Source organism: Sorex araneus, chromosome 3 (assembly GCF_027595985.1).
Source record: "Sorex araneus isolate mSorAra2 chromosome 3, mSorAra2.pri, whole genome shotgun sequence".
Taxonomy (NCBI): Eukaryota; Metazoa; Chordata; class Mammalia; order Eulipotyphla; family Soricidae; genus Sorex; species Sorex araneus.
Genome location: NC_073304.1, coordinates 94,538,047 through 94,564,489, shown reverse-complemented (window position 1 = coordinate 94,564,489; position 26,443 = coordinate 94,538,047). Strand labels below are relative to the sequence as shown.

The following is a 26,443-nucleotide window of genomic DNA, read 5'->3' as shown; positions in this document are numbered from 1 at the left end:
TTACTGTTTTACAATGGACTTACTTTTATACCAATGTACTGAATTTGGTGATTTTACAAATTAGAATTTGTATCACAAGTATTTTCTGAAAAATGTGGGGAGATTTAAGAAGAAAATAAATAAGAGCAATGGAAAGATGAGGGCCCAACAAGGTTAATTATGCAAGAATGAAACATTTGTCATGATTGAGTACCACATTGATTGTGAGCTTCCTGGTATCCAGGACATATATCACTAAGGTCACATTATTAATATGCACTAGTTGATGTAGGATTATATCTAAGCAAAATAGATGATCATCAGACTTGGAATGAACTTTTTCATTTACAAGGGGAAGCTCATATTACAGTAGAATACACTTATTTATTACCTTTAAATTGACTTTTTGGGGAAAAATGACTTAAATTGACTTTTTACTACAACTAAGTCCTATGCAAGTTTGTTTCCTTGTATTGCCAGCTATTGGGTTAAAATTACCACCTGTAATTTAATTTGAAGTTGAAATATCTATAGGCTATTGACTATATTATATACTTATATGCTATATGTGTATGTGTTTATGAAAGCATATACTTGTATATGGTATGTATATGTGTCTCCTTCATCTCTCTATATAAATAGATTCACAATTTTGGGGGAAGGGAACCTGACTCGATGGTGGTCAGGGGCTACTCCTGGCTCTCTGCTTGTTCCTGATAGTGCTAAGGGGATTATGCACTGCCTAGTCCCCTGCTTGCATCTCTTGCACTCGGCCATTGAACTATCTCTGAGGCCCTATGAGCAATGTGTTTCTTTGTTGGGACTTTATTGAAACCATAGTTTCTTCCTTGATAATTGCTGGCTTAGCCCTTTCTTCTGATTTTAGTTTCTGTGAGGAATGACCTAATGTTGTCAATCGTACTTTAATATATTTTTATTTGAGAGGCCAGCATATTTTTAAAAATAAGTTTTATTTTGGGCCCAGAGTGATAGTATTATGGAGTAGGGAGCTTGCCTTGCACATGACTGACTTGGGTTCAATCCTGGCTCCCCTTATAGTTCCCTGAGCCTGGCAGGCATGATTCTCTGAGCACAGAGCCAGAAGTAAGCTTGAACATCATCAGTTTGGTCAGTTTGCAGACCTTTCCTTAACACATTAAAAATAAAAAATCATTGACAGCTAGGAGTGACTCTGTAGTTTCTAAGCTGCTAAGAGTGGCCCCTATTTTGTAAAAGACAGTCTTATTATTCATAGAACCTCAAGAATAGGTTTCATGTACGGGATCACTCTGAGAGGAGTACAGAGAAAAGAGTTTGTATGTGGGAAGGCCTAGGGTCCTCCTTGTACTGGGGGTGGGATAACTAAGATTTTATGCATTTTTTCTTTATTAGTGAATTTAAAACATAAGAGAGGGAGTTAAAGTGTGGGAAAGGGGAAAAACAAGTGTCCAAAAGTTCAGTTATCTAAATCAACCAGAGTTCTAAAACAAAGGAAACTTCCGGGGTGGGGCTGCTGGCCTTGGAGAGCGTCTGGCTCACAGTGTGTTTGTCTGAGGTAGCTGCCTTTGAAGTGGCTGCGTCACACAGTCAGATGTTGAATGTCACACACATGCAGCTGACTTGACAATTAAAAAGCCAGATGCCAGGTGTCATACCACAGTAATTTTACATTCCTGCCAGGCTTTGTTTTTAAAACAAATTAATTTCTTTCCTTTTTCTTGAACAAGATACTTTGCCAAATGTCAAAATTTAAGGTGACATTTTCTCTCAGCATGCTGAAGAACAAGCACTGTGTCTGGCCATTATTTCTCTTACTGCGGAAGGGACTGTGAAAGGCTTTTCTTTCTAATTGTTTTAGAATTTCTTTTGTTAAAAAAATTTTTTAGTATAGGTGTGAATTTTAAAAATATTTGTTTCTGGGACTGGAGTGATAGCACAGCGGGTAGGACGTTTGCCTTGCACGTGGCCAACCCGGGTTTGATTCCTCCATCCCTCTCGGAGAGCCTGGCAAGCTACCGAGGGTATCTCACCCATACGGCAGAGCCTGGTAAACTCCCCATGGTGTATCGGTATGCCAAAAACAGTAACAACAAATCTCACAATGGAGACGTTACTGGTGCCCGCTCAAGCAAATCGATGAACAATGGGATGGCAGAGCTACAGTGCTACAGACAGTGTTTCTTAGGATTCAACTGGATTCTTTAGTCTGTGAGTGATTTTTATCTTTCTGCAGTTACCTCAGCCATATATATTCATCTACTATCTGTCTTACTTCTCCTCACACATTAGATTTTCACTGTTAGATGTTTTTCTTGTGTTTTTAATTTTTTAAAACAACTATTTTCTCCATTAGTATTGAATTTGTAAGGTTACATTTTCTTCTATTGCGGGGGCCATACTCAGTGGTCCTGAAGGATTGTGGATGAAGTGCTGTGGTAACTATGGGTCATATCCAAAGTCACTAGAGGCTGACTACGCTTTCCACTTGGCCACATTCCTCTTTTTCAATTGAATCACAGTTACAGAACTGATCACGGTTGGATTTCAGTCATACAATGTTCCAACACTCCTCCTTTCACCAGTGTACATTTCTCACCACCACCCATTTCTTCACCAGTGTATATTTCTCACCACAAATGTCCCCAGTTTCCCTCCCTCACTCCCAGCCTGTCTTTATGGCAGACACTTTTCGTCTCTGTCTGTCTTTCTGTCTGTTTGTCTCTCTCCTTTTGGCATTATGGTTTGCAATACAGATACTGAGAGGTTATCATGTCTGTCCCTTTACCTACTTACAGCACACAGTTCTTATCCAGAGTGATCATTTTCAACAATTTTTGTCACAGTGGTCCCTTCTCTATGGTGGCAAGCACCCATCCATGACCAGTCTTTCTGGTCCTCGTTTCTACTTTCCTTGGGTATTAGTCTCACACTATTTTTTTTTCACGTCCCACAAATGAGTGCAATCATTCTATGTCTGCCTCTTTCCTTTGAACTTATTTCACTTAGCATGATATTCTCCATATCCATCTACTTACAAGCAAATTTCATAACTTCATTTTCCCTAACATCTTTGCCACATTCTTAATCTGCAGTTTAAAATATTTGTATTGCGGGGGCTGGAGTGATAGCACAGCGGGTAGGGCTTTTGCCTTGCAAACAGCCGACCTGGGTTCGATTTCCAGCATCCCATATGGTCCTCTGAGCACAGCCAGGGGTAATTCCTGAGTGCAGAGCCAGGAGTGACCCCTGAGCATCACTGGGTGTGACCCAAAAAGAAAAAAAAATTTGTATTGCTTCAAGGTCTTTGATTCTTTTTCAAATGCATTTAACTTTATGCTTCTCTCTCATTTCTTATATCTATTAAATATGTGATTTCACTATTTTTGGTTTGGAATTTTTAATTTTATAATTAATTTTTTTTGGTTTTTGGGTCACACCCGGCGATGCACAGGGAATTACCCCTGGCAGTACTCAGGGGACCATATGGGGTGCTGGGAATCGAACCTGGGTCGGCCATGTGTAAGACAAATGCCCTTATTAATTAATTATTTAAAAAATAATTAACTTTTAAAGTATAGTTTAAATAATATGGTTACAAAAATGTTGTCACTGTACCACCTCCATTCACTACCCCTCAACCAAAGTGCCCATAACTGCCAGCCACTGACATTATGTCTGTCACTTCTGATCCAATCTTCATTTTCCACTCATATCTACACAGCTGCTAATCTGAGTTTTGTAGTCCAAGTTCACATTAGTCCAAGGATTTACCATTATTCTATACTGTCTATTCTCTTATTTTGTGTGAATATTATTTGGGTCCTGTAGTAAAAGCTGTCTCCTCTAGAAGGTATGTGCATTTGATTCCAGAGTTATAAGCCTGGATTTTATTTTTTCTCTTTCAATTTTAAAATTTTATTTTCATAAAGTTGTTCTGAATAATTGTTTACATTCAACATCTCAACACCAATCCCACCATCATCACACCTTCCCACTATCATTATTTCAAATTTTCCCACAATTACCCAAGCCTGCCCATAGGCAGATACTAAATAATTTTTTTGTATCGCTCGTTATGAATAGTATGAAATGTCATGCAGCCACAAAGGCAGCCATGTACTCCTGGAATCCTAAAAATTTTTAAATATTTGGGGTCTGGAGGCATCTCTGCAGAGTGCTGCTTTCTTCCGAGATTCATTTGTGAGTCTCCGAATCATGCATTAAATGGCACCCAAAGGCAGTTCATAGACGTGACTGCCAGGAAACCAGAACAGCAGGAAGATGGGGAAGGTCACCCATTCCTGACTCTGTGAAGCCTGATGTTTTCAGTCACTGGTGCCGCAAACCTGGGTTTTCAGCAGATTCATTTTCACGCATGAGGATGAGATGAGCCTGTGAAGGTCGGCCATGAGCACGATGGTGATTGGGTTCTAAAGGTTTGCGGCTGCTGGGGTTCATTTGATGCAGGTGGAAGAACACACCTACTCCTTCCCAGGTGCCCTGGTGAGATAAGCCTGGCATGGGATGGGGAGACATCTCTGCAAACGTGCTGCTTTCTTCTGAAATTCATTTGTGAGTCTCTGAATCATGCCCATCAACACATTTTAATGGCCTGATTTTGACCTCTTTTGCGATTTATTTATGGTTCTCTGATAAATGAGCTTGTATAGCTGAGCCAGCAGTGGTTTGTGGGCATGACTCCCAAATATCTAACTTTTAGCAGTTTAATTTCTCAGGAAACTTTGTCCTAAGTTGTTGAGGGTCCAGTCAGAAGCACAGCAGGAATTTGGGGTATCAGGAATCCTGAAGGCACCATCAGACTACTGATGCACTCGCCCCACAGGTACAGGTTGATCTCTTGAATGGCACTGTACCCCCGTAAGTCTAGATCTTATTCTAAAACTTCAGCTTGATTTATTTTAAATCACCCAGTTATTGTGAATTTAGGGTACAAATATGCTTGAGCATTGTCTGATCACAGATTATCAGCAGTGATTATTTGCTTTCCTTTCATAGATTAGAAGGTAATTGCAAAGGGCAACTGATTTCCAATTCACCCTTATCCTGATAGAATAACCTTTTCACGCTACTTTTAGGACTTCTAAGTCTGGATTATATCTTCTCTAAACCAACCCCTAAGAAACTAGAAACAATGATGAGTCCTTTGGGTTCAGAAAGCCCTTCAAGGAAAAAATTATCTACAGTACTTGCTTTTTAATCCATCTAACAATTAGATTGGTACTAATTTCTAGTATACTTACTACAAGAGTGTTAGTTATTATGTCACCTCATCTCAAATAATTGGTTTACTTTTTTCGATTTCGTATTGTAAAAATTAACTTTGCAACAGCGATAAAGGCAAAGTCAATGTTTTCTTCTCTAAGTTACTTCATTCCCACACAGAAGAAACCAGTGATAATATTTGGTATATATCATTCCACCTTTCCTTCTTGCATAGATAGTAATAAAGATATTGATGTAAAGGCATAGCAATAAATATATAGGTGCAATAAAAACAAACAGAGAGATATTACAGTAGACAGTGTAATATCTTACACAGCTGACTTGGGTTGAATTTCTGGCACCTCAATCCCCTGCCAGGATTGATTTCTGTGTGCAGAGCCAGCAGTAAACCCTGATCACTGTTGGATGTGGCCAAAATGCAAGAAAAAGATATAGATATAAAAGTAGATATGTAGATGGTATGGTTTGTTTTTAACAAAATTATTTGTGCATTAATATGCAATGTTTTACTAACAACTTATCTAAGACGAGTAAGTTAGTAAGTAGCCCTAACTACATACAAAGATAAAATAATTTCATATTATTTTATATGAACTTACTTATATACATGCTAGTTTTAAAGGTTAGTTTTATCAATTTTCCCTCTTTTGATTCTTTTTCTTTTCTCTCTACTCTTACTCTCACCATTATACACATTGTATCAGACCAAAAAAAGAATATCCAGATTTTATTCCATACATTTCAATGAATTTACTGTATGCATTTCTATAATATGCTCAATAGCCATATTAAAGGTAGAGTTCAGGATATCTGCTCCATTAATCTTTGGATGTGTGATCTTATAAAACATGTAACCTCTTTTCATTGTAGGCTCTAGCAATAGAGCAAAAAGATTTAACAAAATGAAAATAACAATATTGACAATTTTACTAATTACTATTTACTTTAATAATTAATAGTAAGTATTTTTATAGTTATCAAGACTTCCCATGTAGAAGACATAAATACATACATGATTTATTTTGTGAATCTTCCTTGTCACATGCTAGTTACCAGAAATACAAAGTTGTGGTCTCTCACCTAAGAAATGTTCAGTGTAGTGGAACAGTAAACTCAGGGATAGGTATTTTCTTATTAAAAAGGTAAGCACTGCTCAGGGTGGGCAGGCATGGTGCCCAGGTGTCACAGGTACCTAGTTTAGCTATGGAGGGAGTAAGAAACATTTGATTTCTACAGCTGACACTTGAGTGGAATGCTAACAAATAAGTTGGTGTTGATACCAGTATTTCATGCTTATTAATTACTTTTCTCACTATTAATATACTTGTAATTTTCCCTTTTTGGCTTGACATATGTTTTTGGTTTTTGGTTATTTCCCTTTCAGGACAGTTGGTTTACCAAGTTCAGTCGCCTGATGAAGGGGCATTAGTGACCACTGCAAGAAACTTTGGATTTGTTTTTAAATCTCGGACCCCAGAGACAATCACCATAGAAGAACTGGGGACACTAGTTACTTATCAATTGCTTGCCTTCTTGGATTTCAACAATATCAGGAAAAGGATGTCTGTCATAGGTATGATTGGTAACAGGTTACTTTTGCTCTTTTGATAATACTGAGGTTGCATTGATGCTTCTCAAGGATAATTTTACTCTTTGCAATGTGCTGAGAGTTGTCATATATTTCCATCTTGATGAACTTTTGTCATCCTCATTGTGACCTCAACACTGCAGTAGTTTAAACTATAGTATAGCTGATGGTTAACAGGTTTCCCCGAGGTGTCCAACACTGTTATGTTTCACATGAATTGGTGGACTTAATTGTCACAACAACCTGATTGGCTAGCTGCCATTGTGTTTATGTCCACTTTGCAGAGTGTTCAAGTGAGAGGCAGAGAAGCCAAGCAATTTTCCCTAAGCCACATAACCTGAGGTGGACCAGTTGGAATTCAAACTCAGGAAGTTTAAATGTATAGAGACTGTTTACCCAATCTCTACCTAGTACTGACCCAGGATGACTGAATTGCTTGACACGAACTAGTTGTTGATTGTGGTGATTTATGGCCATCAGCATCAGCCTCTTCATTTTCATCATTTACTCTGTGGACATCAGTGGTTGGAGATGATATCCAAATACTATATTTAGTGCCCCAACCAATCTGCTTTTCTAACTCTGTGTAGCCTTCAGTCTTGCCTCAATGTCCTGTTCATTCCTGTTTTCCTTTCCCCCTCAATCCTCATAATAGACTTGCTAAGCATTTACCAATTTTTCACATCTTCAAGACTGCCATTTAATTTCATTCTTTGTCTTGTTTTGGGGCTATGCCTAGTAGTACTCAGGGCTTACCCCTGACTCTGTGCTCAGGGAGCACTCCTGGCAGGCTCAGGGGACTGTATGGGTGCCAGGAATTGAACTCAGGTCAGCCACATGCAAGACAAGTACCCGACCCACTGTATTATCTCTCTAGCTCCCTAATTTCACTCTTAGAAGCAAAATTCATCTCCTTTTTCTCTAAAAGAAATAATAGAACCTCAGAAATGCACACCCTTGACTTACCACTTTTCCAGTTCTCTGTCATCTCCAACCTATATCTTCACTCATTCTTTTTTCACCCCAGAGAAAACATTGCTGTGGTCTGTTTCATTGCAGAAAGCTCTGTCCCAGTCTCATGCCCTTTTCCTGCATACTTGCTCCCTTCTCATCTGGTTGTGACGTTCATTTCTTCTTACTCATCATCTTCCAGCCCACAGCTTCATTATCCTCTTTCCTTAACTATGTTGTTCATGGTTTGGCCACCACTGATTTTGCTGCCCTATTTTTACTCTTTCTATCACAGCTTGATTTTTCAAGTTCAGTTTTTGCTCCTTGCCTTTTATTTTTCTTTCAGTCCATTGGCCTTCCCTGCTCAAGAAGCAGTGTTCCTCAGAAGTTTCTAGTCACTTGAGTGCCCAACACATGTATATATGCATTTGCCTATGTATGTATCTGTCTGTTCATGCCTGTATGTATCCATGTATATATCTGGTTTTTCTTTATTTTTGAGCCACACCTGGAAGTGCTCAGGACTTCCTCTTAGCTCAATGCTCAGGGATCATTACTTATGGGGCTCGGGGAATATACGGGGTGTTGGGGATTGAACCCGAATTGGCTGTGTACCAGGCAAGCGCCTTATCCACTGTACTATCTCTATAACATCTCTATCTGGTTTTAAGTTAATCATCTTTGAGACTGTTGACCTTTTACCACCATTACTCTTTGGCCTCTGTGACCTCACTGGCTACTGGTTCTCTTTCTTGTTCCATGTATTTCCCACGCTTTTTGGCAGAATCTTTTCCATTTCATTAGAATGTCATTTTATGCATTTCTGTTCTTGAATGATCTTGGCCACTCACATGGTGTTAGTGACTGCTCGTACTCTGTATTCATGTAGCTTTTTGGGTTTAGTCTTTCTTTCAGGGACATGCAACTGTTTCAACCTGTTCCTGGATCTCACTGCTGAGTTGGTGGCTTCAAATTTTTTATTTCTTAACACTACCTTTAACTATATGTCTGGTGGTGAAAAGAATAACATATAGTTTATCAGTAAACTTTATCAAAAGCATGTTACTCCCACTTATGAGAAACTCGATGCTCAAAGATTTTAACTCACTTCCTGAATATTGCACAGTTTCCCACACAACTGGTAACACTCAGGACAAATATTTGAACATAGGATTGCCTTCCTCCAGAATCTGGCTTCTTATCCTTATTTGGAGGGCCCTTGCTTCGGACAACTCTAATTCCATTCTCTCCCTAGGTTTGTAAACTTGAGTTTCCTCTGCAACCCACGGAAGGCTTGGTTTACAGACCAGAATCCAGCTCCAGAATTTCAATAGGGTGTGGAGTGGGGCCTAAACTGACACATTCTAATAAGCTCTGAACCATCATATTGATGTGGATACTGGGGTCAGAAAACCACAATCTCTGGATTCATGAGATCTCACATGCCATTTGTAACCCCTCCTACCCTCATAGAGTGAATATTTCTCAAACCGACCCTTGCCCCCTGCTTCTGGCTTCAATCGCTCTTTATCTCTAGGACCTTTAGCAGACACCTTGTTTCTCTGTGTTTTCTTTTTAAGGTAGCAGAGCAATCCTTCTAAAACTAACCTCACAGTCCCTCTAAAAATTCTGTTCCTTTACCTTAATTTCCAAAGGGTTCTCTTCACAATTGTAGAATCTTCAAATCTTTCTCCCCTTAGCATAATTCCCTGTTGAGGATATTCTTCTAAAACTGTCATTCTATTTTTCCATTACTTACATTGAAAACTTTGGTAGCTTCCTAGAAAGGATAAAGTACTTAACAAAAAATGCAGGGACTGAAGAGGTAGCTTAGTGGCTGTGTTCAAGCACCACCCAGATGAGGTTCTGGACCCTAACAAAAATACATAAAGAAATTAGACTGTGGATCACTTGTCCTCAATTTGGTTTTATTTCTACTTTTCAAAGCTTGATGCTTCAGTCTCACTAGACCCCACCATGACTGCATGCATTTTTTCACTTTTATGTCTATTGAATATGCTAGTTCTTCTACCTCACACTCTTCTTTTCCTTACCTGCCCACTTGGAAAGCATCTGATAATGTCCAAATCCAAAGTCATCCCAAATGACAGCATATCTTTTCTTCCCAGAGTCTCCCGTTCATGTACAGTCCAAAGTAATAACCATTTCATGCTATGTGGGACTGTCTACATTAGCATGTGTAATACCTTGGGCAGCTGCTATGCCTTAGTCTTCTGAGACTACCCAGGACCAAGCACTGAGCTTGGCAAGCAATAGGTTTATTCCAAGTGCTTGTTAGATAAAATGAAACCCAAGCTTTGAATTCATGAATATTCCAGTGGGTATAGTAAATCAGTTTCTCCTCTGGAAAACATCTTATGATTGGGCTCTAACCACTGGACACCAGTCCTGAAAGGTCACTCTCTGCAGGTAAAAATACAAACATGATCTCAGGAGGGTTTTACTAATTTACTTTAACGATAGCACAGCAAGTAGGGTGTTTGCTTTGAATGTGACCTACTCGGGTTCAATTCCTCCGTCCCTCTTGGAGAGCCTGTCAAGCTACTGAGAGTTTCCCGCCTGCACGGCAGAGCCTGGCAAGCTACCCATGGCATATTTGATATGCCAAAAACAGTAACAACAAGTCTCACAATGGAGACATTACTGGTGCCCGCTCAAGCAAATCGATGAAAAATGGGACTACAATGCTACTTTAACAAAGGCTCCAGGCAGCCATCAGTCAGTGCTGCTGCTGAGCACCTATGCAGCTCTGGATGTGAGAGCAGGAGCCTCCTCTTCCAGCGCCAGGGAAACGTGGTGTTCTCGGTGCTGAGTTTGCCTGGGACTTGCTTCTTTGCTCTCAGTGTGTTGACAAAAGCCTAAGATTGCTACAACGCAGGGAAACGTTTGGCTTTTGCCCAGTGTTGGTCACCATTACAGGCTGTGGAGAAATCTCAGTCTAACCACAAACATCAGATGCTCACCCTAATGGGTACCAGATGAAGAAAGGTAGCACTCCAGCACAGAGTGCATGAAGCTTATGGGCTTTGTTTGGGTTTTGTTTGATTTTGGAATCAGGAGGAACTTGAAAAAGGGACTTCACTAGAGTGAAAAAATCTCTGATAACAAAGCCAAGAATAACCTCATTCCCATGATTGTCCCTCGGTGTGGACTATGGGGATAATGCTAGTGTGAAGGCTCATGCGTTTGCTTCTGCTACTGCTGCTTCGCCTTTGGCTTCTCCTCCTTTCCTCTGCCTGTTCTTCCCCCTTCTCTTTTATTTCTTCATCTTCTTTCTTCCTATTTTTTTTTGGCTGCTCTTGACTCATGAATGTATGGTCTCAGTAGTATTTGCATTCCAGGGCAAGAGCTCCGACTTGGTAGATATATCAAAGTAAAAAAGACTTCTATAAAGCATTTTAACAGGGGATATAGATTCTACTCTATTGATAAAGATATATGTCTTTTATAGTTTTGGACAGAGCAATTAATTTAATTATGGCAATAAAATATAGAGATTACATTACAAGATTGTTATAAATGAAGCAAGTGACAAATAATTATTAAAGAAGGATGGATTATTGCCACCCATTGAAAAGTCCTTACAAGATTATAGATGAGTTGCTCAACTATAAACTTTTAAAGATTATCATAGAAAATCTATATAAAAGATATCAAAGAAATCACACTCCCATATGACAATTTCTATAATGAACAGCCACCTCTAAATTTAGTTAAGTAGAATGAATTACCACTCTTTACAGTGTTTCTTTTGACTTATTCTTACAGCCTATTCCTGAAAACTACTTCTGATGTTTTTCTTTCTTTAATGGTCCAAGGACAAAGCTTCTGCTGTTGGCATCTTTTGCACAGTTTAATTCAACTGGATTACACAAGATTTTACCAAGTGCCTACCATCTTCCAGAAACTTGAAAATAAAGGAGAATTTGATGCATTTGTAGGAAATGAAAGATGTTCTCTATGATGGCATCCAGAAAATGGTGAAGCAGGAGAGGCTACAGACTGGAAAGGGCCATATCTTGAACTCTGTTGATGCTGTTAACTCAAACTCGATCTAAGGACAGAGGGAAATCCTTGTGAGCTGCTAACCAGTAGTTGAAGATAACTCTGGTTGGATTATAAATAATAGTTTGGGGGGATGCAGATTGGAATGAGTCACAATATTTAGGTTAATGTCATGTTGGCAAAAGGTAGCAGAGAGAAATTTAGAGAGGGTGGCGGGGAGAATTCCCTCGAGTGAATATAGATAGTAGTGGTGTGTGAGAGCTGTAAGTGATTCCCAGATATCTGATTTTGAGCACTAAGTACATGGTGAATCTTGTTAATTGGACTGTGGATATAGGTGGAGTGTTGGTAGTTATTGGAAGAAGATGTGTCTGGGTTTAAAACTATGTGCCTGGGCACTGCCATGGGAGATATACAGTTGTTACCTGGACAGAGAAATCAAAGATGTGCTGAGGATAGACTGGGTTAGGGATATGTGTTTATGGATAGTCCATATTAATACAAATTGAAATAATAGAAGAGAATATGATGGAAGAATATGAATGAAGGATGTGAGGAGAAATAGATCCTAAGTGAACCTATGAACAATACTAGTATTTGAAGGACAGAAAATGGTAGGAGATTCTAAAACAAAACATCTATGTTTTATTCTAAGCCATCTATAATTTTTGTTCCAGAACTTTCCACATGTTTTCTTGATCATTTTATTTTTATATATTTAAAAATATTAACTTCTAAAATGACTAAGATATATTAGATTTTGGGTTTCCTAGCAAAAAATTCTAGAAGCCTTGAATGAAAAGAGAGATAAAACTTGCAGAGCTGCTATAGAAAATGTCTAGTGAGTAAATTTAAGCAGGATTCCATGCAATTGAATTTACAGAAATTCACATTTAAAAGAGATAATAATACTAGGTTGAGAGAAGGTATTAGAGACTGAAATCTTTATTAAATCAGAAAATTCAATATAGATCAGTCAGGGTCTAGAAATGTGATTATTTATGCACCCACTTTTCATGTACAGAGACTGAGGTAAAGCAATACTAAGGGATCTGGCACAAATTATAATTGGATTGTGATTTTCTAAATTAGTATTTATCAAAATGTGGAATCCATGGAACCGTTTGAAACTTAGGGAGGTTCTCAGAGCCTGAAAAATGACATTATAATGACACTAATATTATTTTGTAGGATAACATTGATTTTTCCTTTCTGCTTTGCCACAGGGAGCTTAGGTTTATTGAATTACTCCCACCACAGTGCTCTCATTTCTCTGTGTTTATTTGTAAGCCTCTTTCTTTGTGCTCTGCTTCTTCAACTGGTCAATCGCCTTTATCTCCTAATCAGACTCTGTTAACTTGTAAATATTGCTTTTCTTTTCTCAAGTGTTTTTACACAAATAAGTCAGAGCAATGTTCTTTTTGTATAGGCACAGGAAGACAGTGCTATGCTTCTGTAACTTGCGAGTTAATTGACTCCAAATGATATTGACTCCTGGGCATCTTTTCTCTCCACTTAAGTCTCAGTTGCCCTTCATAGATCCCCAAAGCAGGGTCTTGACGAGGTGCATGGTCCCATGGCAAACCGTGAGCTACCCTGGCATTGAAATGGGCCAGGTCAAAGTGCCATAATACTTCACTATAAGTTAAGAGCATGGTCATGGACAAATTCTGTCATGATCCAGAAAGTAACAACTAGATTAGGACCCTGCTAGGGTTAGGAAAGATTAATCTGGCTGAGCACTGTAGTCTGGGATCTATAGGGAGATGTCCTACAAGTTTAATGTATCTCTTACTGTGTCCATACAAAATAACTAATATTAAGAAGTAGAAATAAGATGTTAATTAAGTTATTGGACTAAAGAAAGGAGAAGAACCCCAAAGTGTTGCTTTGCCCTTGAGCTTATTGGTGATGAGTAAGGGCTTTGATATGTTGCTCATGCTGCCCCCAAAGTGGGGAGCTGGTGAGAGATGAGGGAGAGACCAAGGTGTCAAGTTGGAGTACAGAGAGACGAGCATGGGGCCTGGAGGAGACGGGAATGAGGGGCTTAGTGAGATTGAAACAGGTGCATGGGGGAAACAGAATAAACGGCAACTGATCACCATCAGCCTGGCCTTCATTTCCTCCTTTGTTCGCCTCTGGCATTGGTTGTCCTTGGTGGGGAAGTGGTCTGAGACCACTGAATGCAGGTGGTGAGAGAGAGCTGCAGGATTTTCCCGGTCACCTGGTGATTACACATTATTTGTTCCTTTTTCATCCTTTGTTCTCACCAGTTTACTATGGAATTTTGTGTCATGACATGTGATATAACAAATTGAATGTCAAAGCAGAAATAAAGATGCACCCATTTTCTCTTAAGTAAGACATTAAAGGGGACCTCTAATCATATAAAAACACTATTTCCAAACTAAATTATTTTTGTTTTAAACAATACAGTTATTGTTAACATTAATAGTGTTTCTTCCCTTCACTTTCAAAATTATTGATTGTGCCCGCTTGAGCAAATCAATGAGCAATGGGAAGACAGTGATACAGTTATACAGTTATTGTTGGGCTGAGGAGATAACTCAAAGGTCTAGGGTTGAGGTTTTTCATATGGGAGCCCCAAGTTCAATCCCTTGCACCTCATGATTCCTCTCCCAAGAACCACTCCGGAGTAACTCAATAACAGAGCCAGAAGTTGCTCCAACACTGTTGGGTGTGGCTTCCAAACAAAAACAAACCAAAAATACTATTATTTTTATAGGAATACAATTTTTGTTCATATGTATGACATATATGATGATAATACTTATTTTTATAATAATGTACTTTGTGTTATAAAACCAGCTGTAATAAAATTTCTCAATTTTACTTTCTGATATGAAAAATATTGATTAAAAAGACTTTTGAGAGGTTGGCGAGATAGTAGAATGGGTAGGATGCTTACTCTTCATGAAGCCTACTTGGGTTCAATCCTCAGCATACTTTATGGTCCTCAGAGCACCACCAGGAGTAATTCATGAGGACAGAGCCAGGAACAACTCCTGAGAATCACTGGGTGTGGCCCAGATGCAAAAAAAGAAGAAAAAATATCAAAATAAATAATAAACTGGAATTATTTTGAAGTTTCAAGAATATTAAAGTATTTTAACACCCAAAAGCTTGAGAACTGTTGTCCTAAAATGAACCATACAAATCAGTCATACATAGAGAAGTCATACTGTCAAATATAACTTATGCACAGATTACGTTTATAGCTCTGGTGATCAACCAGAGGAAATATGGGAGAGATTAAGCAATTGGACTGTTAAAGGAAAGAAGTGAGAAAAAAATCTTTCCTAAGAAAAACGATTTCCTACAACTTAAACAATTAGAAAAGCTACACATTTCCCCCCTTCTTTTTCCAAAATGTGGCTTTAGAGCCTGAGTACATGGCAAACTACTTGAGTTCTGACACATAGGCTAGATGACCAAGAATCTTAGAAGATCCACTATTTTACAAGTCTTACTACAAATAAAAAAAGTTTCCAGGGTGCATTACGTTTACTCATGCCAGGAGGAAGTTAGAGTCAATAGCATTTGGCACAAGCAGCTAATGATCAGAATGGAAAATAAATTTATTGTATTTTGACATTTACAGTCCCTTATACCAAACTTTACATTTTGTATCATATTAAATTAATAGTAGTGAATATTTATGTTCATCTATTTTGAGACATTCCATCTTCATTTATTTTTGAAATGTTCTTTTTTAAAACTGCATTTAATGTTTGTGTATATCTATCCTTTGGGTATTTTGTGCCACATTCTGTGGTGCTAAGGCTTCTCTCTGACTCTGTGCTCCGGAATGAGTCCTGTCAGTGCTTGGGGCATCATCTGTAGTGTCAGTACTGTCCCAGAGTCGGCTGTGTGCAAGGCAAGCTCATTAGACCCCATGTTCTCTCTCCAACCCAGACATTCTACTTCTACAGACTTAATACAATGATTAAATATAAAGCATGTAATAGTTTTTGACCCAGTTGAGGAAGCTCTGAGGGTCATAGTGTTTAGACCCCGAAGCTGTGCCCCAGCAGTTGTTTGTAAATTATGGACAGTTCTTGGGAAGAAATACATAGCCATGTTTTTTTCTTTCTTCCCTCATTTAAGCAGCAAATAATGAAGTATCTAGTATGTGACACACTGTAAAAGCAAGCAATGTCGTTTTAAGGAAACATTGGTCTGATAGCAATCTGGAGTAATCTAGTGAGGGGTTGGGGATTAGAGATTAGGAAATCATACTTTGGGCTATCATCCCCAAACTTTGTTGATGACATACCCCTACAGTACAGACTCCAGTGGGGATAAGGTAGAAACCTTATGTTTAAAAGCCTGAGTTTTAAACAGGCTTATATCAAGCCTGAGATAAGGCTTGCAAGTGGTTGGCTGGATTCAATTCCAGTACCACATGTGCACAGAGTCAGGAGCAAACCTTGAGCTGCTTGGTTTGCCCAACACTCCACAAAAAAGGAAAACATTTAATTAATTGATTAGTGTACACCCCTTCAGAAATGCTATGTAGGAGAAACAGGAAACTTATACACACCAGAATAAGAATCCTAGTTTCTCAGTTGAGTATATGAAAGGTTTCCAATAGTTGGAAGATTTATAAGTTAATAAAAAATGAACCAAACAACTTAGGTAGTGACTTTTCAACAAAATTTGTCATTTTTTTTCTGGCTAAACTATTATGCCCTTTTGCACACTCTTGAGTAGAACTCTGGGAGAGTTTCCTCTTCTTTTTTTGTGTGTGTGCTTTTTTTTTATAACCCTGGCAATGCACAGGGTTATTCCTGGCTTTGCATTCAGAAATTACTCCTGGTGGTGCTCGGTGGACTATATGGGGTGCTGGGAATCGAACCAGGGTCGGCCGCGTGCAAGGCAAACACCCTACCTGCTGTGCTATCCCTTTGGCCCCTGGGAGAGTCTCCTCTTAATGGATTTCATTGATTACATCTACCTTCTAAACATTTTTGTTTTCAGTTCAAAATCCAGAAGGCCAGATAAAACTTTATTCCAAAGGAGCAGATACTATTCTGTTTGAGAAACTTCATCCATCCAACGAAGATCTTCTTAGTTTGACGTCAGATCATCTCAGTGTAAGTGCTTCTTGTCTTAAGGTTAGCAGAATGGCTCTCTGACCAATTCCAATGCTTACGTCCTGTTTTTAAATATCAGCTAAATGATCTGACTTCTAAAATAGAAAAAGCATGTGGAAAGCGGTTCCATGGGAAACTGTGCCAGTGAATGTCTGGAAACTGGCACATGAACCTCCTCCCCTACTTTGCCAAGAGTCTGCTCAGTTGCACATAGGTGGATTAACAGCAGCTGAGAAGTAGCCACTGAGTTTGGGCTCCTGAGATTTGGCCAGAGGAAGGAGCAGGATCCCGAGGGGAAACTGGCCTTAACTTCCCTGGAGTTTGGGGCTACTGGTTTTGGGAGACTGAACTGGTTCTACAAAGAGAAGCAGGAGAGTTCCTTTCTTTACCCCTGGATTCCAATGTTTTTGGCACAAGAACCTCTTGTGATTACCCCTAGGGAATAGTTTAGGATTGTGGTTAGATGTTGAGGGGAAAATTAATTCTGTAGCCAAATTTCTCCACCAAGGGTCCTTTTATTCAGGTCAAAAATCATGGTGAGTCACTTAGGTTAAAGCTACTAAATGCATACATTCTGAGACAAAGCTCTGTTGCTTTCCAGAAGTTTTCTAAAGGGAGCAGTAGTGATCTTTGGCACACTCCATTTTAGTAAGCAAATTCCATTGATTTGTCATTGGTTTACAAAATGAAAATACAATTTGAGGGAGTGAAGTTTTACAATTCCTTATGTCTATAAGAATCATTGAACTCATGACTGTCAAAATGACCCCTCTATCCATCCTCCTTCATCTTCTCTCTCTGAAGATTGCTCTAGTTTCTGGAGTCAAGTGTTATTTTTGTTGTGGGACTTTTGTGTGTGTGTCTGTGTGTGTTTGGGTCATACTCAGCTGTGCTCAGGGCTTACTCTTGGCTCTGTGTCAGGAATCATTCTTAGCAGGGCTCTGGGGACCATATGGATGCAGGAGATAGAACCCATGTTGGCCACATGCTAGGCTAGCATCCTACCCACTGTACTATCACTCTGGTCCCCACTTTTTTTTAAGAATAAGAATTTATAAATTAATATGAACACTACTTGGTTTAAAACTGAGATGTTGTTCAAGTGTTTCTCTAGCATTTTTTTTTAATGTTCTGTTCAACCCAATATGAACAATATCCAACAAGGATAACTGGTCAGAACTCTAATTTCTCTAGTGATTTATGTCCTTTAAAAAGTTATTGGGGATAAATTTTCTTCTCAAGCCCTACATATAATACAAAATATTCCCTAAATCTTTAAAAACAAACAAACAAACAAACAAATAGAAAAAGAATCTGCCTGACTTTAAGTTTAAAGAATGATGGTTTAGTAATATTGGTTACAAACATAGCTATTGTTTTTGTCTTTCCAATAGAGCATTCTTGATTTTCTTTTAATCTCTTCCAGAAGGCCAGCATGGCTTTGAACATTTTCTTTTATGAAAACAACATTGGAATCACAAGTATTTGATTTTTACCATTGCTCAAACACCAAGGCTTGAGTTTTCATATATTTCCCTTTCATTCTAAAATATAGGAATGGTTAATTTGGTCTGTTTATATTTCTGTGAAAAAGAAAAAATTTCAGGTAATAACAATTTGATTTGCTTTGTGCACTTTATTTACTTCTCAATTCTGGGGTTTTAAATTTATATCCAATTATTGATTTTCAATTGTTTAATGATAGGAAACAACCTTGTTCCCATGTTCACTTGGATTAACTTTGTGTTTCACGCACTAATTAAATAAGTTAAATCATCTGTCTCCTTTTGTGATGTCTTAGAGTTGATTCATTTTTATGCGGAAGAGAGGAAAGCACTGGTAATGCCCAGTGGGGTTGTGAGCTAAAGGCAAAAAAGTGTTTGTGTGAATTAAGAAGACAAAAGCTCATTCATTACACATAGTAACTAGATTTTCAGATCATCAGGGGACCCAGTGGTGGTCTTGGAAGGCAGAGCTTGTAAAAATGCTGTATCCAAAGTGCTACTAACTGCCTGTGAGAGAATTTTAAATAATTTTTCTCATGGTCTCTTTCAACTAAGCTACAACATTGCCATATGTACTGGCTTTTCATTGATCAAATTAGGCTGTGTGTGTCATGGTTTAACACAAACCTATGTCTGTACCATAAGCCAAAGCACAAGAGAGAAGATAAGGTTCAACTGCAATGCCCAAAGGAGCAGAGCAAGGATTGGAACACTGTATGCATGAAACCATAAAATGAACAGTATTGTAAATTATGATGACTAAAATTTAAGAAAAGCTTTTTTACTGCAAGTAGTTTAGAGGCCTATAGGATGACCACTGAATGGCTGGGTGAATTGGGAGGGTTTTTTGTTGTTTATTTTTTTTAGCATGTTCCTAAAGTGATTGTAGCCCTGCAACACATTCAGACTACCAATTTCTTGTGAAGACATTTCTTGGAGTCAGCAGATGTAACTCAACGGTAGAGCATATGCCTTGGGCGTGTGAGGCCCTGGGTTGGATCTTAGGTGCCACACATTCTCTGAGCACCAGTGGGTGTGGGGACTCCTCCCTCCCCCAGCGGCAAGAACTACAATAAAAAAATTATTTTCCTACTCGAAGGATAAAGCATCAGAGGTATCATTTGAAATTTTTCAGTTTATTGAGACCCTCAAGGGAAAGTATGTTTCTCCAAATATTTTGATTAATTATAAAACGTGAACACAAATAGGAACATTTTTTAAAAAAGATTTTCAACTTATATGGTGGTGTTTTTCACATTTTGAATGATGTTTATTATGAAAAGAAAACGATCATGGAATGAAACTTTTTTACAGTTGTGAAAAATGCAGAAAATGAAAAGTGAAAGTTAGCCTCCACTTCTAGTCTGACTTCCCAGAAGTAACATTCTCTTTCCACTTCACCCTTTTCCCCTTTAGATGATCATTATTGCCTTCATGAATATACTGAATGTTGGTTACCCGACTAATAATCATCTATTCATTTATTATTGACCTCCAACTTTTTATTATGGGAAATTTAAAACACAAATTAGACCCCATTATCATTGTAAACATAGCTGCATTATTAGAAGGATGTTAGACGTAGATACACACTAGAAGTAGTTGCACTATTTGAAGTTACTTGACTCTGGTGGGGTGTCAAGAGGCACTTCCTTGAGAGAATCTCCTGCCTTTGATTGGAGAGCTAGGACACTGCAGAGACTCCTTTTGTTTCCTCCAGAAGTAAAGGGCCATGGCTGCAGAGGCTCAGTGCCCCTCATGCTAGGCCTGCTTCCTTCGGGCAAACTCATACACACATTGCTTCAACTGGCTATCTCAAGTTCTGGCTACCTTTGATTTCCTCTCAAGTAGGACCCCTCAAGAGGTCTTTGCATGGAAGGTTAGCTCCCCTGAGTGTGTTAACGCCACTGTTTTTTTTTTTACATAGTCAAATGAAAATAGCTTTATTAGCAAGTTTGGAGATGATTTGTTCTCTCAGAAATATTTTCTTTCTTTTTTTAATTCAATCACCACGAATTACAGAGTTACAAAGTTATTCATTATTAAGTTTCAGGCATACAATGTTCCAACACCAATCCCTTCACCAATGTCCACTTGCCTCCACCAATGTCCCCAGTTTCCCTCTGCCCCCGCCCCCAAGCCTGCCTCAATGGCAGGTCCTTTCCCCTTCCACCATTGTCCTATGTTCCCTTCCCTAAATCATCCCCCACCCCCATCCCATCTCAGTGGCAGATTTCCTACTGAAGACTAGTTCTGTGGCTCTTTGTTTCTATTGCCTTTGGGACTTTGTTATTTTCCTATGAAGTTTCTTTATACCCTTTATATGAGAGAGTAACCCCATTGAATTAAAACACAAAATAAAAACATTATCTCCCTATTTCAAGAATGAAATGTTGGCAGTCGGGATGGTCAAGAAGTGCTATTGGGATAAAAACAAATCTGAGTGAAAGCTTCTTACCCATTTTTTTATTGCGGTGCTTATTGTCTAGTGATGGTTTGTGTGTTTATGTCTACTCTGGCAGGAATTTGCAGGGGAAGGCCTTCGGACCTTGGCCATTGCCTATAGGGATCTGGATGACAAGTACTTTAAAGAGTGGCAAAAGATGCTTGAGGATGCGAATGCTGCTGGGGATGAGAAGGATGAAAAGATAGCCAAGCTGTATGAAGAAATCGAAAGCAATCTGATGGTATGAATTTAGAATCATGATAGTTTGTGTTTACAGAAATCATAGTACGTGTTTAGTGGTTTCACATAGGAATAATCCACTGGTTAAATCATCTTGCACACAGCAGATGTTTTTCTTTGAAACACTGAATCATGTTTTTTTGGTTTTTTTGCTGTTGGCTCTGAGTTTGCCATGTGTGGCCCTAGAAAGCTTAGAGGATTACTTCTAATGGTGGTAGCTTATGCAATTAGAGCTCTCCCAAGAACTGAAGACAGCAGGCTCCCTCGTCATTGTCAGTCTCTAGTTTGTCCATGATGTCATCATTTATTTATTCTCCCTGATTTATCACCTGCCATTTTATGAACAGAAAAAACTTGCCATGATGAGTGGCCTATAACTCTAAACTAGACTCATGACATTCTGATGATATCTGTGCATTCTGGTGTGTCCTCTGTTCTAGAAACAACTCTCTCCTGAGGCCCTGGTGGCAAGGATGCTATCTGTTGTGAGGCAGTAGAAATCATGACTTTTTAATCTTGGGATAAAATGTTGTACAACTATATTCACTTTTTATTGTATGGCATCTACTGGTTGGTTAATTTAAGAAAATGGCTAGACTTTATTGAGGTACTATAGTATATATACATATATATATATATAAATTTCCCCCATAATTTGGAAAAGGGGACAGAGTCAGTGGGGGGACCTTTTCATGTTGCTATATCTGGGGAAGCAGCTGGGAAGTTATTATGTCTTTGAATCCCATATTGTTTATATTTAAGAATGTTAATTAAGAATATCAGGCTGCCATGTTAATTCTGATTTCTAGGATCTCTGAATTCAGTTGGTTTGATTTGGGAATCTCTTTGTGGGATCCTCCCCAACTCATCAGCTTGAATAATAAGATGTTGCTAAATAATAAATAACTAACTTAATAAATCATGACATATATCTTCAATTTATATTCTTTGTCTCTAAAATCTGATTGAAGGTATAGGGGCTGGCTGTGGATATTTTTATACATTAACATAAGGTATCCTTTTTTTTTTAAATGAAGTTACTAGGTGCCACTGCTGTAGAAGATAAGTTACAAGATGGTGTTATTGAAACAGTTGCAAGTTTATCACTAGCCAATATTAAGATCTGGGTCCTAACAGGAGACAAACAAGGTAATTGAAAACTAAATTATGATGGTATTCTGAAAAGGGAATGATAATTATGGCAAAAAATATAATTTACCAGAAACCTTAATTAGATATGTACCACTCCTCACAAAGAAAGAGTTAAATAATAACAAGAGGAAAATTAATGTATTTTAATAATTTTTATATGAAAATTAATACTTCTATAAGTTATCCTGGGATTAGTCGCATTTCAGATCACTTGTTTCTTCAAAATAATGCTCTGTAGGCAGCAATAGTATTACTTATATTTAACTATTGGTTCATATGAGCACTTGTACTAATCAAGGAAGAGGGGCACAGCACTGAATAAGGACATTATGTACCCCTATATCAAACCTATCGTACTCTCTCTGACACTCAGTGCACTGATAGACAAGGAAATATAAACCCTGGCTTCAAAAGTTTTATGAAGAAAGAATTCAAAGTTCTTACATGATGTTACAGTTGAGATGGGCTTTATTTTGTATTAGAAACTGCCATCAACATTGGCTATGCCTGCAACATGCTGACCGATGACATGAACGAGGTATTCATTATAGCAGGAAACACAGCCCTTGAAGTCAGAGAAGAAGTCAGGTAAGTGTGAAAAGGACAAAATGAAGTGGTGGGCTGGGGGAATTGGGAAGATCAGGTAGTTGAGAAAAATAGAGAGCTGATAGGAAGGCTTAAGTTTCCCATGGTCATAATTCAGTGTAGAGTTCTTTCTGCACATTTCCTAACCTTGTATTCATTTTGCCGGCAAATTCAAGTAAGTTTGGTTTCAGTGGGAATTCATTGTCTTCAGGATGCCAACAAATGCTGAATGATCTCACTCATCTGTGGCTTATAAAGAAATAGAACAATGAAATAGAGCATATCAAAATGATGCCAAACCCTTTGACTTAGATTACAAAACCAAGATTACCAAAGAACAAGGGGATGTTGGGGTGAATGATGAGGTAGACCAGAAGTAATATTGGGCATTGGAGGAAGCTCTTGGGTACTCTGGTGGTCTTGAGGTATGGCTATTTATTTAGTGATGGAGTCCATAGAGTCAGTGGGCATCTGATACTTCCTGCAGCTCAGTTTCATTCTGCTTTGACTTCTGGTTCCTCTCAACTGATTTATGCGAGAAACATGGAAGTGTGACTGCCTTGTCACTTCTCTGTGGTCAGGGAGATTTGTGTTGTCAGGTGGTTATCTCTCTTCCTGAAACTTTTAACTGCATTTCAGTGGCTACATTTTCATAATCAAATTCCCAAGAAATTCATCTGAGGTTTCCATACTCGGGCAGCATACCTCTCCACTACCCTGGGGTGAGTTAGGACCTAGGTTCCTTTCAGTGATTCACTAGACATATCTAAGCTTCTGTGCTAACCCTCTTCCCTCCAGCCTGGGATGGAAGATGGAGAGGAGAGGTATTTCTGGCCTTTCACTGATGGCAACATGAAATACCCTGATTCCTTTAAGAATGAAGTGGTGAGATTTGAAGAAACTTGTTTTCTTTCCTCTCAATTTGCAAGAGAAATTCCATATTTCTGGAATTTAGACAAACAATACTGCTATGGATGTCAAGACTATTTTGGTATTCAGAAAGCAAGTTCTGTATCCCTTAGTCCTTCTGCAGTTAACCTAGCCTATTCTTCTGAGGGATATGGATATTCCTAGTAAGTAGAGAGGGCTACTCATGATGGGGATAGTGACTGAAAACCAAAATTAATATCTCAAGACTTCAAGATTTCAACCTACTTACTTTGTTTGACTAAGTAATGACATATCTGTCAATATCACTGTCACTGTCACTGTCATCCCGTTGCTCACCGATTTGTTCGAGCAGGCACCAGTAACGTCTCTCATTGAGAGACTTATTGTTACTGTTTTTGGCATATCCAATACACACGGGTAGCTTTCCAGGCTCTGCCACGTGGGCTTGATACTCTCAGTAGCTTGCCGGGCTCTCCGAGAGAGGCAGAGGGATCGAACTCGGGTCGGCCATGTGAAAGGCAAACGCTTAACTGCTGTGCTATCGCTCCAGCCCATCTGTCAATATGTGAAAGGAAAATGGATAAATACAAATTTATATGTTATGCCTAGCTGCGTGACATATCATGAAGGGAAATGTATATATATATATACATATATATATCATTTTATATATATATATATGTGTGTGTGTGTGTGTGTGTGTGTGTGTGTGTGTATATCTCAGAGAGCCTGGCAAGCTACCGAGAGTATCCTGCCCACATGGAAGAGCCTGCCAAGCTCCCCATGGCATATTCAATATACCAAATATAGTAACAATATCAGGTCTCATTTCCCTGACCCTGAAAAGAGCCTCCAATCGTTGGGAAAAATTAGTAAAGAAATACTGGGATGAATGGAGACATTACTAGTGCCCACTTGAGAAAAATCTATGAACAGGATGACAGTGATACAGTGATACAGAAATATTATGTTGGGAGTGTGAGTGGGTGAAAACTTCCAGAAAGCTATATGATGATATATTTGGAAATTACATATTTTAACACATTTGACACTAATTCCTAGTTCTATGAATTGCCATTAAACAGTAAGTGAACAGGGCCAAGGAGATGGCTTACAGGGATGGAGTGCATATTTTGCATGGAGGGATCTTGGGTATTTCTGGTACCTCAAGATCCCTTGAGGACTATGGGGAGTGAACTATCCAAAACCTAAGTGTACAGAAGTGTCACTTACAAGTCAAACATAAGTGTATGACTAGGTATATAAATAAATATTAATTCTTATATAAATATGAGGGTAGAAAATTTGAAACTCTGGAAGGTTTCACAAACTAAGACTCTTAAGATCTGGTTAATTACTATTGTATATACACACAATGATACACTATGCATTAATCTTGTATTTGTTGACTTGGAAGGCATTTGCAATATGCATAATTTAAAAACATAAGACTACAAGACTACAAAACATAATCCATAATATCATCCCTTTTAAAAATTATGCATGTATAAAATGTACGTATCCACCTATTTGCCCATGGAACTCTGGAGAACATATATAGTGGTTCTTTCTGAGTAATAGGAATATAAATTATGTTTGATGTCTTCTTTGTAACTTGATATTATCTTAAGTTGTTATCATTTATACAATACTATTGCAATTTGAAAAAAAGCCAAAAGCTTATCTTCATTTTTTTAGTGAGAAGGCAAAATGTTCAAAAAGAAAAAAAAATAATTTCCTTGTAGACTAATCTCAGAACTCCTGAGGCCACCATGCTCAACTGAAGGCAAATAATGTTTGTGTTAACTCTGACATGGACGTAAGAGCCACACTTAGTGTCTAAGACAAAGGAGCAATGCATGGAAAAGTCTATATAAGAAAAATCAGTACATTTTCAGTGGGTGTTTAATCAATATGAAGTGGAGAGTAGGGGCATCTAGGAAAAGTTATAATTAAAAATTACTGCTAACACGATTTAGGGATGAAATATTGAAGTCATAAATTTGTTCCATTTGGTTTTCTGGTGCTATGCTTCTGAGTTCAGGAGAAGTTCATACAAACACAAAAGCAAAAATATATCAAAACAATAGGATCTAAGTTGATAGTAGCTATTGGAAGGAAATGATCTAAATGCTTATATTTAAACTTGCCAAATGTGTTTAGATCATTTCATAAACATAATGTGTAATTTTCATGCATATTGGGCATATGGCTTATTTCAAATTTATGTCATGAAACCATGTTAGACGCTTTGAGCTCCATGTTAATTTTGCTGCCATTGCCACTTTAGTTTTAAGGGCATACTCAGAAATTAATAACTAAACTCTGTTATGGTTTCTCAGAAGATTATTTCATTGATTACACGTCTCTGATCTATGCACCTTCTGTCCAAAGGAAAACAAATTGAGAATGTAATTTTACTTGAGCTGACAGAAAAATCCATTCCATGTTTCACTTTTGGTTACAGTGATCATATATTTCATTGTAAGAAAACTATTTCTAAATCCTCAGGGGACTCAACTGATTCTGAATAGTATACTTATAATATATCAAAGAAATAATATTTCCTCTTAAATCAACAAGATACATGTATATGTATATATATTTTATATCAACATATAAAATATTTATAGATATATGTTACTTAAAATCCATGACCTCATTTTTCTCACTTGTAAGACATAAATAATGGCAATATATACCTCACTACATATATATG

General features: G+C 38.1%; 1 protein-coding gene across 1 annotated transcript in view; it reads left to right on the top strand.

Moving 5' to 3' along the window:
- ATP8B4 (ATPase phospholipid transporting 8B4 (putative)) overlaps positions 1 to 26,443 on the top strand; it is a 185,983-nt gene that overhangs the window by 112,971 nt on the left and 46,569 nt on the right. The window contains exons 14-18 of the mRNA XM_055132113.1: positions 6,608 to 6,796; positions 16,790 to 16,905; positions 20,933 to 21,097; positions 22,134 to 22,245; positions 22,731 to 22,836. Of these exons, the coding sequence (XP_054988088.1) occupies positions 6,608 to 6,796; positions 16,790 to 16,905; positions 20,933 to 21,097; positions 22,134 to 22,245; positions 22,731 to 22,836 (688 nt within the window). The remainder of the gene's footprint in view (positions 1 to 6,607; positions 6,797 to 16,789; positions 16,906 to 20,932; positions 21,098 to 22,133; positions 22,246 to 22,730; positions 22,837 to 26,443) is intronic.